This window comes from Protopterus annectens, chromosome 14.part0 (genome assembly GCF_019279795.1).
Source record: "Protopterus annectens isolate FY-2018-M chromosome 14.part0, PAN1.0, whole genome shotgun sequence".
In the NCBI taxonomy this organism is placed as follows: Eukaryota; Metazoa; Chordata; order Ceratodontiformes; family Protopteridae; genus Protopterus; species Protopterus annectens.
Window position 1 is genome coordinate 1,043,760,935 of NC_056748.1, and position 19,050 is coordinate 1,043,779,984.

Here is a 19,050-nt window from a genome sequence, read left to right on the forward strand (position 1 = left end):
AGAAATAGTTCGTTTTGAAACAGGTTTCCCCTGAGAACCCAAAGCAAAAGAAACAAACAACTGCTGAGACTGCCTGAACCCCTTGGTTCTGCTCAAATAACGTAACTGTCTGAATATCCAAAGTATGCAAAATCTTCTCCCCTTTATTTTGGGGGTTTGCATAAAAAGTAGGCAAATGAATAGTTTGGTTCAAGGCCACACTAGAAACCACTTTAGGCATAAAGGAAGGATTAGTACGCAAAGATACCCTATCCTTATGAAAAATCAGGAAAGGTTCCACTGCCATAAGGGCCTGTAATTCAGAAACCCTTCTTGCAGAGGTAATGGCCAACAAAAAAGCAGTCTTCCATGATAAATACTTAACTCTGCAGTAGCTGCAGGCTCAAAAGGTTGTAGAGTAAGTTTTTCCAACACAAAATTGAGATCCCAAGCAGGAGTAGGAGCTCTACGTGGGGGTCTTATGTTCTTTGCCCCTCTAAGAAATTGCTTAAACAAAGGATGGGAAAATAAAGGAGGGTCACAGTCATAGTGAGCCGAAATGGCTGCAGCATGAACCTTTATCGAGAAAGACAAACCCTTGTCCAATAACTCAGTAAGATATTGAAGAGAAGCACTTAAATCAGGCTTGGAAACATCAAAGTCCTTCGCTTTGCTCCAAAGAAAAAATCTCCTCCATTTATCTGCGTAAACTTTCCTTGTACTAGGCCTTCTGGCCTCCAAAATAACATTCAAAACTTGTTGTGGAAGCTGAGACCCTCCAGGGTCTAAAACAGAATATGCCAAGCTGTGAGATGTAGAGACTGAATCTTGACATTGAGGAAGTGATTGCCCTCCTGAGACAAAAGATGCGGAATCAAAGGCAGAGGCCATGGAGGCTCCCGTACTAAACTCCTCAGTAGTGGGTACCAGTGCTGTCGAGGCCAATCCGGCGCTATCAGAATCATGGATGGCTTGTCTATTCTGGCCTTCAGGAGTACCTTGGGAATGAGAGGCAGAGGTGGAAAGGCATAGACATGAAGATTGCTCCAACTGAATGATAGAGCGTCCACCTTCCAAGCTGTGGGATGAAACATTTTTGTGCAAAACTTTGGCAACTGGAAATTTAGTGGAGAAGCGAGCAGATCTATGTCTTGAGTCCCCCATAACACTGTCAACTTTTGAAACACATGAGGATCCAGTTTCCACTCGTGAGGATCCACAATTTGTCTGCTCAACACATCTGCTAAGGAGTTCTGTGCTCCTGGTAGAAACCTTGCCTGAAGATTGAGGTGTAAACAGAGCAGTCTCCCACAAGATCATCGCTTGCCTGCAAAGAGGGTACGAATGGGTTCCCCCTTGCTTGTTGATGTACCATATGACAGTAGTGTTGTCTGTTTGAATCAACACCTGTCCTGGGTGAAGTAAATCCCTGAAAGCCATCAATGCAAATTGAACTGCTAACATCTCCTTCAAGTTGATATGCAAATGTTGAAGTCTGACAGGCCACATGTCTTGCACCCATTTTCCATTGAGGTGTGCTCCCCAAGCCTTGTCAGAGGCATCTGTCGTTAGTATCTGACTCGCCTCTGGTCGGGTCAGAGAGTCCCTTGTTTAGGTGACATTCCTGAGCCCACCACAAAAATTCTGAATGCAAGGTATTATCGGAATGACAGTGTCTAGATCTTGGCAGTGTTGTGTCCATACATTTTTGAGATACCATTGAAGCTTCCTCATATGCAGTTTGGCATTGGGAAGCACCAGAATACAAGATGCCATCAACCCCAAGGCTTGAAGGACTGTCCTTGCAGTCAGCCTGGACTGTAGAGACATTTGATGGAAATAAAGAGAAAGGCTTCTTTGTTTGTCCGGGGTCAAAAAGGCCATCTGGGAAGCTGTATTCAGTCTCACACCCAGAAAGCACATGTCCTGAGAGGGTACTAGACTGGACTTTGTTTCGTTCACAGAATACCCTAGGCATCTTAACACTACCATCACATACTGAAGATGAAGAAATTCGTCTGTGTTGTGCAATAATCAGGCAATCGTCCAAATAAGGGTAAATCTGTATTCCTCTTATCCTGAAAAAGGCAATCACTGGAGCCAGAACCTTTGTGAACACTCTGGGCGCAGTAGATAAGCCAAAGGGCAATGCAGAGAACTGATGTAAATTTCCAGCCCGAAAACGCAGGTACCTCCTGCAACTGGGCCTGATAGGAACATGAAGATAAGCCTGTTTGAGATCCAGAGTTACCATCCAGTGATCTTTTCCCAACAGAGGTAAAAGCTGTTGTAACGTCAGCATTTTGAACTCTGGAATGTCCAGATAAGTGTTGAGGATAGATAAATCCAAAATTGGTCTCCACGTGTTTGGTACTAGAAACAGGCGAGAATAAAATCCTAGTCCCACTTCTGACAGAGGAACTGGCTGTATAGCTCCTATTCGAAGAAGCAAAGAAATCTGCTTGTGAGCCTCTATCCTTTGCCGAGGAGGAACGTCTGGCATGCCTTTGAAAGGAGGCAATGTATGGAAATAAACTTGTAGCCTCGGTTTATAATGTCCAATACCCATTTGTCCTGGGTGACTAAAAGCCAGTTTTGCTTGAAGAGTGCTAACTTTCCTCCCAAAGGAGCTGCCAGGCAAGAAGAATCTGGCAGCTGAAAATGCAGGTCATTGGGCCTGTTTACGAAAGGACTGGCCCCTGCCCTCACCTGCAGATTGTGCAGGCGAACTCCAAGTTCTAGGCCTGAATGTACTGTGAGCTCTGCCCCTGCCACGTCTAGACCTACCCCTAGATTGAGAATCAGAAGAAGGGTAGGTCCACCCCTTAGTAGGCCAATTCCTACTAAACTTTGGAGGTTGTACCTGCAAAAAATCTTAACAGTCTGCATAGACTTAGCCTAGTCTTCCATTTTCTTCAAAACAGACTCCACAGGAGGACCAAACAAAACTTCAGACTGTAAAGGGGCATCCAGAATTCTAGTTTTAACATGCTCGGACAAATTCTGATCCTTAAGCCAGGCGTGCCTACGAAGAACTGAACCAGTGGCAGCCACCCTAGAAGAGGCCTGTACAGCATCAAAACCACATTGCAAAGAATGCTTACCCACCTGTTCAGAGACATGTACTAAATCCTGCAATTCTTTACACTCTATACCCTCTGCCAAAGCATCCACTTTAGATTTTAGCTGAGAAAGGAGGAAATTCTGATACTTCAACATATGAAACTGGCAATTTAAAGCCCTCATTGCTAAAGTAGAAGAGGTATACACCTTCTTACCCCATCTATCCAAAGCTCTAGCTTCCTTATCTAGAGGAACTGGATTCTTTACAACAGAGGCTCTAACACCCTTAGGCCCCTGACTAATAGTTTCTGGGTCCGCCCTAGGACTCTTATACAGATATTTATGAGCCTCCGGCACCCTGTAATATCTATCCGGTTTAACTGGCGCAGGAGGCAAAGAATCTGGATTAAGGGAAGCCTCCGAGAAAACATCTTGAACATCCAAAACAGGAGGTATAGCCAAGGGTCTATGCTGTGGTAAAAACAAGAATTCCCTAAGCCTCTTCCGTGAATCAGAGAAATCCTGTCCTTCCCACTTAAAATGCTCCCTCATGGAATGCAGAGTTTCTGAAAATGAAAAATCCTCTGGAGGAGAAGCAGAAGGAGTGGAATCCTCCGCATCAGAATCCGAATAAGGATGAAAATCTAGAATATCTTCAGCAGAAGACTGAGCCATCTGAGGCCTGATCCAAACTTTCCAACTCTGGCTCCACTCTAGGCCTCTTATCAGGAGGGGGCATAGAACCTCTAATTAAAGTAATCAAATCTTCTGTCATTTTAAGCATGTGCTTTTTAGGCACAGACCCTGAAGTACCTGAAGGGACACCAGAGGAAGGCAAAACAGGGCTAGAAATAGAAGCAGAAGGCCTAACCACCTTAGGCATAGAAGGGAGAACAGTAACTTGAGAGGCCCCTTCAGCCTGACCTGATTCCTGGGAGGCCACATCCTGCAAAATCAAAGTTTCCCCCTGAGACTCAACAGAAACTTCAGCCGGATCCACCTGCTCTACTGTAGCTTCTGCAAGACCGGCATCCGAAACGGACGAATCAACCTGTCTAGGTCTCAAGGAATTGTCTTTGCGCTTCTTCGTGGAAGCGGGCGTCGGAGGATCCGATGGCATATTATAATTACACCGCTTACCAAAGACTAACCTAGCACAATCTAACCTCCTTTTTATAGTGCACTTATTAAACCTAGCACAAAACCGACACCCGACTACGTCGTGGTCCGGTCCCAAACAAGGAATGCAAAGAGAGTGATAATCCCTATGCGGTATCTGTTTCCCACAAGAAATACAATTATTCACTTTTTCTGACATCCGGTAATTAACTGAGGCAAGAAAAAACAAAAATATTCCCCAACGGGGTACTTAGCCCAACTTGGTTTCGGTCTGAAACTCGGAATTCGAAAATTTCAGAACGCCGAACGGCACTTGCAACGCTGCTTCTGCATCGGACCATGCGGCAAAAAAGACTTGAGGATATGACGTCGGTCATGCGCTTTTATACCCTGACGCTCTGATGTCAGATCTGAGCGCCCATGACCGACGTCAGCCTAATACTTTGGTATTTCGGGCCGACCGAGGACAGCGGACTACCCCATAAGTAAGGACTGCAGCAATGTGAGATGAAGAACATCTGTCCAATCTCTAAACACCCTACCTCCTCTCAATCCTACCCTCTCATGCTCCCTAAAGTACAGTTTTGTACCTACCATAAATGTAGATGTTCGAAGATCCACATTGCTGCAGTCCTTACACTTGGGGTAGTCCGCTGTCCTCGGTCGGCCCAAATATCAAAGTATTAGGCTGACGTCGGTCAAGGCGCTTAAGACTGACATCAGGACGTCAGGGTACAAATGCGCACGACCGACGTCATATCCTCAGTCTTATCTTGCCCCAGATGTCAGAAGACCCTAAAAAGAAAGGTCAAAACCAAAAGACAGCAAAGAACAACCAACCACCCTAGTACTAACCCTATGTACAATATATACAACATTCACAATATGTACAACCCAAACCACACAACCGCCTCTAACTACAGAGGGGAAGGAGGGAGGGTAAATTGGACTGCGGCAATGTGGATCTTCGAACATCTACATTTATGGTAGGTACAAAACTGTACTATGTTCTTCATCTCACATTGCTGCAGTCCTTACACTTGGGTAGAATCCCAAAGCAGAGGTAAGGGAGGATGGCAAAACTATAAAGCAGTAGGAGCTGCCAAAATGCCCTGTAAAATTGCAGTGGCAAAACCAGCCCTAGATTTAGAGTAAAGTGGAAGGTGGTAATGCTTAGAGAAAGTATGCACTGAACTCCAAGTAGCTGCCTCCAAAATATCTTTAGTTGCCACCCCCCTTAAAAAGGCTATAGAAGTGGCAGTAGCCCTAGTGGAATGAGGCCTAATCCCAGCTGGAATCTCCTTACCATGATGGGAATAACAGAAAGCAATACAAAACCCAATCCACTTAGAAATAGTTTGTTTTGACACAGGCTTGCCCTGAGAACCCAAAGCAAATGAAACAAATAACTGCTGAGTGCCTGAACCCTTTAGTTCTGCTCAAATAATATCGCAACTGCCTGTGTATATCCAAAGTGTGCAAAATCTTTTCCCCTTTATTTTGGGGGTTTGCATAAAAAGTAGGCAAATGAATAGTTTGGTTTAAAGCCACACTAGAAACCACTTTAGGCATAAAGGAAGGGTTAGTACGCAAAGATACCCTATCCTTATGGAAAATTAAGAAAGGCTCAACCGCCATAAGGGCCTGTAATTCAGAAACCCTTCTCGCAGAGGTAATGGCCAACAAAAAAGCAGTCTTCCATGATAAATATTTCAATTCGGCAGTAGCTGCAGGCTCAAAAGGTTGTAGAGTGAGTTTCTCCAACACAAAATTGAGATCCCAAGCAGGAGTAGGAGCTCTACGTGGGGGTCTTATATTCTAAGGAATTGCTTAAAGGATGAGAAAACAATGGTGGGTTACAGTCATAGTGAGCAGAAATTGCTGCAGCATGAACCTTAATAGAAGAGAAGGACAAACCTTTGTCCAGTAACTCAGTAAGATACTGAAGAGCCACACTTAAATTAGGCTTAGAAACATCAAATTCCTTTGCTGTACTCCAAAATAAAAATCTCTTCCATTTATCTGCGTACACTTTCCTTGTACTAGGCCTTCTGGCCTCCAAAATAACATTCAAAACTTGCTGTGGAAGCGGAGACCCTCCAGGGTTTAAAACAGAATATGCCAGGCTGTTAGGTGAAGAGAGTGAAGTTTGACATTGAGTAAATGACTGTTCTCCTGAGACAGCAGGTGTGGAATCGAAGGCAAAGGCCATGGAGGCTCCTGTACCAGACTTCTCAGTAATGGGTACCAGTGCTGTAGAGGCCAATCTGGAGCTATTAAAATCATCTTTGGCTTGTCCTGTCTGACCTTCAGGAGTACCTTTGGGAGGAGAGGCAGAGGTGGAAAGGCATACACATGAAGATTGCTCCAATTGAATGAAAGAGCATCCACTTTCCAAGCTGTGGGATGAAACCTTTTTGTGCAAAACTTTGGCAGCTGGTAGTTTAGTGGAGAAGCGAACAGATCTATGTCTGGAGTTCCCCATAACACTGTCAATTTCTGAAACACATGAGGATCCAATTTCCACTCGTGGGGATCCATAATTTGTCTGCTCAACACATCTGCTAAGGAGTTCTGTGCTCCCGGCAGAAACCTTGCCTGAAGATTTAGCTGTAAACTGAGAGCAGTCTCCCACAAAATCATTGCTTGTCTGCAGAGAGGATAAGAATGTGTTCCCCCTTGCTTGTTGATGTACCACATGACAGTTGTGTTGTCTGTTAGAACCAACACCTGCCCTGGGAGAAGTAAATCCTTGAAAGCTATTAATGCAAATTGGACTGCTAACATCTCCTTCAAGTTGATATGTAGATGTTGAAGTCTGGCAGGCCACGTGTCTTGTACCCACTTTAAATTTAGATGAGCTCCCCAAGCTTTGTCTGAGGCATCTGTCGTTAGAATCTGACTCGCCTCTGGCCGGGTCACAGAGTCCCTTGTTTAGGTGACATTCCCGAGCCCACCACAAAAATTCCTTTTGAATGCAACGTATTATCTGAATGACAGTGTCCATATCTTGGCAGTGCTGTGTCCATACATTTTTGAGATACCATTGCAGCTTCCTCATATGCAGTTTGGCATTGGGAAGCACCAGAATACAAGATGCCATGAACCCCAAGGCTTGAAGGACTGTCTTTGCAGTCAGCCTGGACTGATGAGACAATTGATGGAAGTAAAGAGAAAGATTCTTTTGTTTGTCCGGGGTCAAAAAGGCCATCTGGGATGCTGTATTCAGTCTCACACCCAGAAAGCACATGTCCTGAGAGGGTACTAGACTGGACTTTATTTCGTTCACAGAATACCCCAGGCATCTTAGCACTGCTATCACATATTGCAAATGAAGTTAGTCCTTTCCTTGGGCCAGAATCAGGCAATCGTCCAAATAAGGATAGATCTGTATTCCTCTTAGCCTGAAGAAAGCTATCACTGGAGCCAGAACCTTCGTGAACACTCTGGGCGCAGTAGATAAGCCAAAGGGCAATGCAGAGAACTGATAATGAGAAGTCCCAGCTCGAAAACGCAGATACTTCCTGCAACTTGGCCTGATAGGAACATGAAGGTAAGCCTCATTGAGATCCAGAGTCACCATACAGTGATCTTTGCCCAGCAGAGGTAAAAGCTGTTGTAACGTCAACATTTTGAACTTGGGAATGTCCAGGTAAGTGTTGAGGATAGATAAATCCAGAATTGGTTTCCACGTGTTCCCCTTCTTTGGTACTAGGAACAGGAGAGAATAAAATCCTAGGCCCACTTCTGGCAGAGGGACCGGTTGTATGGCCCCTAATTGGAGTAACAGAGAAATTTGTTTGTGAGCCTCTAGTCTTTGCTGAGGAGGAACGTCCGGCATGCCTTTGAAAGGAGGCAAGGTATGGAAATAAAACCTGTAACCTCGGTGTATGATATCTAATACCCATCTGTCTTGGGTAATCAAACTCCAATTTTCCTTGAGTGCCAACCTTCCTCCCAAAGGTGCTGCCATGCAAGAAGGATCTGGCAGCTGAAAAGGTAGGTCATTGGGCCTGTTTACGAAAGGACTGGCCCCTGCCCTCACCCGAAGAATGTGCAGGAGAACTCCCTGTTCTAGGTCTGAAGGAGCTCTGAGCTCTGCCCCTACCACGTCTAGATCTACCCCTAGACTGTGAATCATAAGAAGGGTACGTCCACCCCTTAGCAGGCCAATTCCTACTAAACTTCGGAGGCTGAACTTGCAAAAAATCTTTAACAGTCTGCATAGACTTAGCCTTGTCCTCCATTTTCTTCAAGACTGACTCCACAGGTGAACCAAACAACACATCAGACTGCAAAGGAGCATCCAAAATCCTTGTCTTAACATGTTCAGATAAATTCTGATCCCTCAGCCAGGCGTGCCTGCGAAGAACTGACCCAGTGGCAGCCACCCTAGACGAGGCCTGTACAGCATCAAAACCACATTGTAAAGAATGCTTACCCACCTGTTCAGAAACATGTACTAAATCTTGTAATTCTTTACACTCAATGCCTTCCGCCAGAGCATCTACCTTAGACTTCAGTTGAGAAAGATGATAGTTTTGATATTTCAACACGTGAAACTGGCAATTCAAAGCCCTCATAGCTAAGGTGGAAGTATAGACTTTCTTTCCCCATCTATCCAAAGCTCTGGCCTCTATCTGGAGGAACCGGATTTTTTACAACAGAGGCCTTGACACCCTTAGGTCCCTGACCAACAGTTTCTGGGTCCGCCCTAGGACTCTTATAAAGATATTTATGAGCCTCAGGCACCCTGTAATACCTATCCGGTTTAACAGGAGCAGGAGGCAAAGAATCAGGATTAAGTGAAGCCTCTGCAAACACATCTTCCACAACATCCAGAACAGGAGGTATAGCCAAAGGCCTATGCTGGGGTAAAAGCAAAAATTCCCTAAGCCTTTTCCTGGAATCAGAGAAACCCTGACCTTCCCACTTAAAATGTTCCCTCATGGAATGAAGGGTCTCTGAAAAAGAAAAATCCTCTGGAGGAGAAGCAGAAGGAGTTGAATCATCTGCATCAGAATCAGAATAAGGAGAGTACTCCTGCAAGTCTTCAGCCGAAGACTCTGAAACATCTGAAGCCTGCTCAAAACTCCCCAACTCTGGTTCCACCCTAGGCCTCTTATCTGGAGGGGGCAAAGAACCTCTAATCAAAGTAATTAAATCTTCTGCCATTTTAAGCATGTGCTTCTTTGGCACAGATCCTGTAGAACTAGGAGTGACACCAACAGAAGCTAAACCTGGCCTGCCTCTGGGAGAAGCCTTAGAAACAGAAGGAGAGGGCCTAACCACCTTAGGAAGGGAGGGGAGTACAGTAACCTGAGAAGCCCCTTCAGCCTGACTTGCCTCCTGAGAGGCCACATCCTGCAATAACAAAGTCTCCCCCTGGGACTCCACAGAGAAGCCTCCGGCGGAACCACCGGTTCCACTGACGCCTCTAAAGAACCGGCGTCCGGTACGGACGACTCTTCTTGCCTGGGTTTAGCTGCTTTGTCTTTGCGCTTCTTCGTTGAAGCGGGCGTCGGAGCATCCGACGGCATCTTATAATTGCACCGCTTCCCAAAGACCAACCTGGCACAATCTAACCTTCGCTTAATAGTGCGCTTATTGAACCTAGCACAAAAGCGACACCCAACAACGTCGTGCTCAGGCCCCAAACAAGGAATACACAAAGTATGATAATCTCTATGCGGTATCCGTTTCCCCACAAGAAATACAGTTATTCACTTTTTCTGACATCCGGTAAACCACTGAGGCAAGAAAAAACTAAAATGTTCCCCAACAGGGTACTTAGCCAACTTTGACTCGGTCTGAAACTCCGGATTCGAAAAATTTCAGAACGCTGAACGGCACTTGCAACGCTGCTTCTGCATCGGACCATGCGGCAAAAAAGACTGAGGATATGTCGGTCATGCGCATTTGTACCCTGACGTCCTGATGTCAGTCTTAAGCGCCTTGACCGACGTCAGCCTAATACTTCGATATTCGGGCCGACCGAGGACAGCGGACTACCCCAAGTGTAAGGACTGCAGCAATGTGAGATGAACATCTACCTCACCACCTACCTTTCACTTTAAACCTATTCCTACAAACCTCATCTATACTCACCTTCATAAGCTCAAACCTTGTACACCCTCAGCCGATCACCTACCACCTGAATACCTACAAATTGCAGATAACGCTCTTGCCTACCCTCTCTATTCTTATCAATAGAACCATAACTGAAAACTCCATTCCTTCACTATGGAAAATCTCTCGCATAATCCCACTTCACAAAGGCGGCAACTCAGCGGAACTCTCCAACTTTCGACCCATAGCCCTACTATCCCCACTAGCCAAAATAATGGAAAAATGTATCCACCAACACTCTCAACCACATTCTCCAACACAACCTTTAGCAGTCTGTCAACATAGTTTTAGACCATTCCACAGTACCACCACTGCTCTATTTTACAGACTGCATCAATAAACACCGTAACATGCTCTCCGCTGCTCTTTTCATTGACCTCTAAGGCTTTTGAAATGGTCAAATACGACTTAACATACTAAACTCACTCACTTGACACAAGCATTACTCTGGTTCAAATCCTATATGCACAAACAGCAGGCTGTCCTTTGGGATAATAACCTATTCAAACATCTCCCTGTTACCCTTGGTGTCCCTCAGGGCTCCATCCTAGGACCTCTACTCTTCTCCCTAGTCATTAACGACCTTTCTACTAATTTACCTGTACCTACTAGCATTCAATATGCAGATGAGTCCACTTTGATTTGTAATGCTAAAACTTCATCTGAACTCCAAACCATCACCCAAACAGTATTCAACCAAGTTGAAAACTGGTTCAAACACCACCTCCTCCTCAATGCCAAAAAACCAAACTATTGCTATTTACTCCAACTATTAAATCCACCCCATTAGACTTCTCTACTACATCCATCGATGGTACAATCATAGCTCCTGACCCAACTACAAAACTCTTGGGGGTACTGACCACAACCTGAACTTTGACACTCGTATCAATGCCACCATCAAAACTGTCAAGGGAGAAAACCTGGATCCTTATACAGGATAAAATCCTCTCACCCCAGAAGCCAGAACTACTACTGCCCAGACGCATCTAATCTCCACACTCTTATGCCTCTCCAATTTATACTAATCTTTCCAAAAGTAACCTAAACAAGTTGTCTACTTACAACAATATTGCCAGGTTTGCTACTGGGTCCTCCTTCAGAACACATCACTGTCTAAACCTAAAACTTCTAGGATGGCTTGAACTAAATAACCAACTAAACTTTCAACAGCTCTCCATTATCCATAAAATTCTACACCAGCCTAGTAATACTCCTATTCTCAGTAGCCTCATCTCCCCCTACACAAGCCTCACTAACCTTCGCTCAGCAAATAAACTCGTTACCACCCAGAAATCCTACAACAGGGCAGGCGATTCACTTCTCAAATACAGTGGGGAAGATCTGGAACAAGCTTCCCACTAAACTTACATCTTTCATCATTAACACTCTTTAAAAAAACTAAAAACTCTACTAAAAACACAATGGCTATGTCCCTGTACTAACCCTGACTAACCCCCCACCTTACACGTACTTAACAGACCTCCTCCTTCACCCACAGTATTGCAGCATTAGCATTTTTACCCCTGCTTCCCTCCCTTACATCCTATTTCCCAGCATGCAATCACGGAGTATTTCTCCTTACTACACTACCTTCTCAGTGTACTTTCCACCCTGCACTTTTACTTTTCTTTCATTATGATTAAGTTTTCTTCCTCTTATACTTATCCTCCCCAATTTCTCCTACTTCCCTGTATTATACACATTTTATAACCCTTTTGTATCTTTTGAAAAGCACATCCTACCCAACTTACTAACGTTGAAGCTCTTTCCCTTGGTAATAATCACTGTATTTTACGCTTTTTCAACTCATTTCTCAATTTCTGTATCTTCTTTATTTCTGTATAACTGAAGTTGATGAAATAATTCTGCAAGCATGTTCACCTTAGCTACATCAATGTATTTATCTTGTTTTGGCACTAGCCTGATGTTAACTAGTTTAAAGTGGAGCTTTTCTCCCCGGGCCTCTACTGAAAATGGACATTTATCCAGCTAGACTAACCCGGTCAACAAATGTAAAATAAAAATAAAATGTAGAGGGGATGGTGGGACGGTAACCTGGACTGCAGCAGTATATACACTCGAACATCTACATTAATGGTAGGTACAAAACTATGTTCCTCGTGTTATACTGCTGCAGTCATCACACTTGGGTTGAATCCCAAAGCTATGGATGGGGTGGCTGGTACTAAACTGGGTTAGGCGAAGCTAGGATGCCCTGCAGAACTGCAGTGGCAAAACCAGCTCCGATTTGAGTATAATGGAAGGTGGTAGTGCTTGGTAAAGGTGTGTGCACCGAACTCCAAGTAGCTGCCTCCAGAATGTCCTTGGTTGGAACACCCCTGAGAAAGGCTGCTGAGGTTGCTGTAGCCCTGGTAGAATGGGACCTAATATTAACAGGCACTGCTTTCCCATGGTGCGAGTAGCAAAAGCGGATACAATGTGCTATCCATTTGGAGATGGTCAGTTTTGAAATAGCCTTCCCTTGTGAACCTGCAGCATAGGAAACAGAGTTGGTCAGTTTTTCTGAAGGTCTTTCTTATCCAAATGGTAACGTAGCTGTCTGTGACTAGCCAAAGCGTGAAGGAGTTTTTCTCCTTTATTCTGGGGGTTTGGATAAAAGGTGGGTAAATGAATGGTCTGATTCAAAGCCACACTGGATACTACCTTTGGCATAAAGGTAGGGTTAGTTCGTAGAGAGACTCTACCTGATGGAAAATGATGAAAGGTTCCACTGCCATGAGTGCCTGTAGTTCTGAGACCCTGCGTGCTGAGGTGATAGCCAGCAACAGAGCTGTTTTCCATGACGAGTATTGTAGTTCTGCTGAGAAGGCTGGTTCGAAAGAAGGCAATGTTAATTTTTCTAAAACGAAGTTGAAGTCCCAAGCTGGCATTGGGAGGGTTTGAGGGGTCTTATTCTTAGCCCCTCAGAGAAACTGCTTTAGTAAAGGGTGTGAGAATATGGGAGGATCCGTATTATATTGAGCTGAAATGGCTGAAGCATGGATCTTAATGGATGAGAAAGGCCCGTGTGTAGCATCTCAGTTAAGTATTGCAGTATTTGAGGAATGTTTGGTACCCCAAGATTTTGGCCTTTAGCATGGTTCCATGCACAAAATCTTTTCCATTTGTCTAAGTAAGTTTTTCTGGTGCTGGGCCTCCTGGCCTCCAAAATGACATTCAGGACATCCTTTGAGAAAAGTGTTTATTGACAATTCAAGGTATTCTCCATGCAGCTAAATTTAAAGTCCTGAGCTGACTGAAGGATCTGAGAGTTTTGCTGAGTCAACAGAAGTGGGAATTGAGGTAAGATCCATGGAGGGCTGTGAGTCAAGTTCCTTAGTAATGGGTACCAGTGCTGACGTGGCCAGTCCGGAGCAATGAGGATCATTTGTGGTCTCTCTGATCCGACTTTCAGTAATACCTTGGTCAATAGAGGTAGTGGTGGGAAGGCATAGACTGTCAGTGCTGTCCAACTGAATGATAGGGCGTCCACTTTCCAGGTTAGGAAATGATCGGTCCTTGTGCAAACTTTTAGTTGGCAATTGTTGGGGGAGGCAAATAGATCTATGTGTGGGCGCCCCCACCTTTGAGTTATCATTGAAAATACTTGTGGGTGTAGTCTCCACTGGTGAGGATCTGCATATTTCTGCTTAATTCGTCTGTCAATATGTTTTCCTTTCCTGGCAGGAATTGTGCTTGCAGTTGTGTTCCACAAGGTCATTGCCTGTCTGCATAAAGGGTTGGAGTGTGTTCCTCCCTGTGTTTATTTACCACATAACTGTGGTGTTGTTTGTCCTTAGTTGTCCTGGATGCAAGAGGTCCTTGAAGGCTGTCAGTGCATTTTGCACAGCTAACATCTCCTTTTGGTTGATGTGTCGTAGTCTGAAGAATCTGTTGCCAGAGCTTGGTTTGCTGGAGGCAAGACAAAGGGAAGACCCTTGTTTATTCGACATGCTTGAGCCCACCATAGGAACTCTTTTTGAAGGCAGGGAATGAAAGTTTTACTTGTTTCGAGGCTGTGCCTGTGTTGAGACCATACACTTTTCAGGTACCATTGTAATTTCCTCATATGCAGCTTTGCTGTGGAACTAGTTGAATGCAGGATGCCATAAACCCCAAAGCCTGCAGGATTTTCCTTGCAGTGAGCTGGGTGTGGCCATCTTTTTGAAGTATTGAGTCAGCTGTTTGTCTGGTGTGAGAAGCCATCTGGGTCATTGTATTTAAGCTGGCACCCAGGAATATTACGTCTTGTGAGGGTATTAGCTTAGACATTTTTGTTTACTGTGTACCCTAGGCAACTTAGCAGCTTAGTTACAAATGCCAGATGCTGTAATAGAATGGCCTTGCTGTCCGCTTGGATCAGGCAGTCCAGATATGGATAAATTTGCATTAGTCTGCAGTATGCAATTACTGATGCCAGGCATTTCGCAAATACTCTGGGTGCAGTAGATACGCCAAAGGGCAATGCAAAGAACTGATAATGTGTTGTACCTGCCAAACATCTGAGGCATCTTCTGCAATCTTGTCTGATAGGGACATGCAGGTATGCCTCTGAGGTCCAATGTTACCAGCCAAAACTCCTTGCCCAGCATGGGAAGAAGCTGCTGTAGTGCGAGCATTTTGAATTTGGGTACCTCCAGGTATGTGTTTAGAATCGAGAAGTCTAAAATGGGTCTCCAGGCTTTGTCCTTTCTTGGTAATAGAAATAGTCTTGAGTAAAAACCTTGACCTTGCTCCTTTGTAGGTACCTTTTGAATTGCTTTCATATCCATGAGAGCTGAAATTTGCATTTGTGCCTCTGCCCATTGGTTTGGAGGCAGATTTGGCATGCCTTTTATCCGTGATAAAGTGTGAAAATGAAATCTGTAGCCTTGGGTAATATCCAGAACCCATTTGTCCTTTGTTGACACGCCAATTTTGTGGAAATAGAGCCAGCCAGCCAGCCTTCCTCCCAAAGGTGCTGCCAGGGCAATTTTGCTTGGCAAGCGAAGAGGGAAGTCATCGTGTTTGTTTCCTGAAAGGTTGAGATCTTTCGTCTCCACCTCAGAGTTGTTGTATGCCATTGTCAAGGCCTGAAAGAACCTTGTGGCTGGCCTCTGCACCTACCCCTTTGGGGTCTGACGCAGGAAAGGACCAGTTTTTTGATGGCCAGTTTCTGCTGAAACGAGGAGGTTGTACCTGTAAAAAATCTTCAACTGTCTGCATAGATTTTGCCTTTACTTCCATTTTAAGAATTCCTCTGCTTTGACACCAAACATCTTTCTGCAATGGAACATCCAATAACTTTGCTTTGACATGTTCTGGTAAGGCTTGCTCTTAGCCAAGCATGTCTACGAATTACAGATCCTTGACAGCTGCTCTACATGAGGCTTCCAATGAATCAAAACCACACTAAGGTATGCTTTCCCATCTGTTCTGCTGCATGCAGCAAATTCTGCATCTCTTTGAAATCAGGTTGGTCTGAGGGATCATTTTCTGCTTTAACTAGGGTGGCACAGTGGTGCAGCGCTTACCGTTGTCGCCTCACAGCAAGAGGTTCTCCGGTTCGATTCTCGGCTGGGGTGCCTTGTGTGGAGTTTGCATGTTCTCCCTGTATTCGCGTGGGTTTCCTCCCACATTCCAAAGACATGCATCTGGAGCATTTCTCCCCGGGCCTCCGCTGAAAACAGGCTCTGTGGAACCTAGTCGGACTTTCCCGGTCAACAAATGTTAAATAAAAATAATCAAGTACTGCTGGTATTTTAGCACGTGGAATTGGCAGTTTAAGGCTCTCATGGCCAAAGTGGCAGACGTATACACTTTCTACCCCCATATTTCTAATGCTCTGGAATCTTTCAGAAGGTAGTGGATTTTTAGCAGTAGAGGCCTTAACCCCTTTGGGTCCCTGGGAAATGGTTTTGGGGTCTGCAACAGGGCTTTTATATAGAAACTTATGAGAATCAGGAACGCGGTAGTATCCGTCTGGTTTAGCTGGTGCAGGAGGTAAGGTGTCTGTGTTTAGACTAGATTCGAAGTAAACATCATCCAAAATGTCTAAAACTGAAGGAATTGCAAGGGGTCTATGCTGTAGAAGAAACTCACGGAGTCTTTTCTTAAGAGTCAGAGTAATCTTGGCCTTCCCAGTGTAAGTGTTCCCTCATGGTGTGTAAAGGTTCCCCAAAAGAGTAGTCTTCAGGGGGAGAGACAGAGGGAATGGACTCTTCAGCATCTGAGTCTTCATAAGGAGGGAAGGAATAATCCTGGTCCTCAGTTAACGGAGGAAATGGATGCTTGGTCAGAGGAAGGATAATCTTCCTCCAGTCTAGGCCTTTCGTCAGGAGGGAGTTGGGAACCCCTGATAAGGGTAATTAAATCCTCAGCTATCTTAAGCATTTGTTTTTTAGGCATAGGGGCCTGGGGGGGGGGGGGGGGGGGCGCGGCTGTGGACCCGGTTTCCTAACTTTTAAAGGGGGTTTAAGTTTAGCATAAGACTTAGAGATATCTGTTGGTTTGAAGACACCTTCAGAAACCGAAGGCCTGTCCAAAATCTCCGGATCACCGCCAGGGTTGGCGTCCGAGGGGCGAGATGGAACCGGCTCCTGAGGCCCAGCTGATTCGGTCTGGGAGGCAGTCAATTTCTAAATCAGCAGTAGTCAGGCGCTGCGTAGGCACCTCGCTGAAAACCGGAGAACCAGCAGCAGGCCATGCGGCCTCGGTATCTGATCTTGGCCTTGGTTGCCTGTCCTTATCCTTGCGTTTTTTAGTCATTGCTGATGTCGGTTGCTCCGACGACATGCTATAGTTAAATTTTCTGCCTAAATAATGTCGGGCTAAATCCGCTCGACATTTGATTGTACGTTTGTTGAACCTAGCACAAAACAGACAGACGGCGTGGTCTGGGCCTAGGCAAGGAATACAATAAGAATGAAAATCCTTATGGAGGTATTTGCTTCCCACAAGAAATGCAATTAACTTTGTCTGACATCAGTCAGAGGCAAGAAAAGTTTCCCCAACAGGGTACTTGGCTTTAGAGAAGACTTTGGGCTGAAATTAGACTTGAAAATCTCAGGAGCTAGCTGATCGGCCCTTGCGAACTGCTTCTGCTTCGGGCACCGCACAGCAAGAAAGACAGAAGAAAATAGTGTCTGCTGCCTCATACCCCTGTCGCACTGACATCAGGGAAAAAGCGACGACAACAGACGCCGGACCAAGACTTTGGGATTCAGCCGACTGCAGGACCGCCTGACTGCAGGATAACCCAAGTGTAATGACTGCAACAGTATAACACGAACATCCTCAGTCAACTGTCACTGTCAGATAAAACTACTGGGGACAAGTCTTTTGGAAATGGTAGGCTGGCTTCCCATAATAAGCAAGGTAAGGTCTTCGGTGATTTTAAGCATTTGAGACAGAGGCATGGAAGCAGGTGCTTAAGCTTGGGTCTTTTTTTAGGGGGAGTTCATACCCTGGGCCTTAGGAACACTGTAGCTTTAGAAAGAACTGAAGATGCAGAAGTCAGTGTGTGTGTGTCAAGTATATGTTTTGCGAAGAACTTCCTCGGAAGCCAGTGCCTGCTCAGCGGCTCCGGTCCCATCCAAGGTAGAGACATTCGCAGGATCCTTAGTCAAAGAAGTCTCGCTGGATACTGGACTCAAACAGGTCTCTGTAGCAGCCCGCGAATCCACAGAAGCGAGCATCAGGGGCTGTGAAAGGACCGGTGAACTGGCAACTTAATGCTTAATGGAAGAGTAGTCCGCAGTTTTGGACCAGTGAGGTCTATCCTTACTTTTTTCCAGATCATTGGTAGTCAGATGGTTTACCAAAGCCCTTTCGGAATACGGAGATAGAGCAAAAATATTTAGCTACAATAAGGGCTCCCTGACTTAGTTATGGCTCTGAACAAAACAAAACTGACAGATGGGGTCTGGGCCTAAACAGGTAAGCGTAAGCATGGAAATCTCGGTGTGGTATTTGCTTTCCACAGGCGAGACAATTGTTAACTTTCTGACATCTGTTAAAGAAAAAAAGGATCCCCAACAGGGTACTTAGCTTTGGAAGACTTAAACTTCAATTTGGAAACTAAATCTGGTAACGGCCGACCGGCACTAGTACAATCTCTGCTTCAGCTTCAGGCTCCTCGGCAAGAAAAACTCATGTAATGGCACTGGCTGTCTGATTTTATACCACCGACAACCTGACGTCAGTCCTGGAGCGACAGCAGATGCAGAAATACTAAGCCTCTGGTATTCGGGCCGACTGAGTGCTACCCCTGGCAGGATAACCAGAGTGCGATGATCAACAGTGAAACACCAAGAACATACTTTCATTTGAAAGATTACAGTATAAAAATACTGTAACCGTAAAACATCCAGGTACCAGAAGGGAAGGGCTACCACAGGCTAGCAGACCAATTCTCTGGTATATGAGCAGACTGGGCTTCCTGCAAACAAGAATTCACAGTAATCCGTGACTACAATAACCACCCTTGGTCATTTTACAACATGGAGTCTATAACAGCCTTGCACCAGGATTCGTACTGCACAACTGTCAAGATTTTTTCCCAGTCTTAAAATGCCTAGGTGGCTTTTTTTGGGTGTATACAGGTTGGAGGGTGCAGACTGCTGTGGGAATTTGAGGGAGAGGAGGAAGAGCCAACTTAGAGCCATAAGGTTTTACAGAATCCTCTGGTCAACTTTTATCCTGGACTGTACTTTCTGGCTGCTTATGTCTGTTCCATCTTTGGTGAAGGGGAAGGGTTATTAATTTCTACAGTACTGG

The 19,050-nt window shown here is 45.1% G+C and overlaps 2 protein-coding genes across 9 annotated transcripts in view; both read right to left on the minus strand.

Annotated features, from left to right (window-relative positions):
• The window catches only part of LOC122789416, a 1,105,687-nt gene that overhangs the window by 561,508 nt on the left and 525,129 nt on the right, over positions 1 to 19,050 (minus strand). The gene's annotated exons all lie outside the window — the stretch shown is intronic.
• Positions 1 to 19,050, minus strand: part of NONO (non-POU domain containing octamer binding) — a 677,532-nt gene that overhangs the window by 249,468 nt on the left and 409,014 nt on the right. Inside the window, exons 11-12 of one of the 7 annotated variants that reach the window (XM_044056851.1) lie at positions 17,578 to 17,582; positions 12,761 to 12,774 (exon numbers count right to left, since the gene is read on the minus strand). The exons of the other annotated variants lie outside the window; for them this stretch is intronic. Coding sequence (XP_043912786.1) covers positions 17,580 to 17,582 — 3 coding nt within the window. The 3' untranslated portion in view covers positions 12,761 to 12,774; positions 17,578 to 17,579. Of the gene's footprint in view, positions 1 to 12,760; positions 12,775 to 17,577; positions 17,583 to 19,050 lie in introns of those variants that run through there. 7 annotated transcript variants of the gene reach the window in all.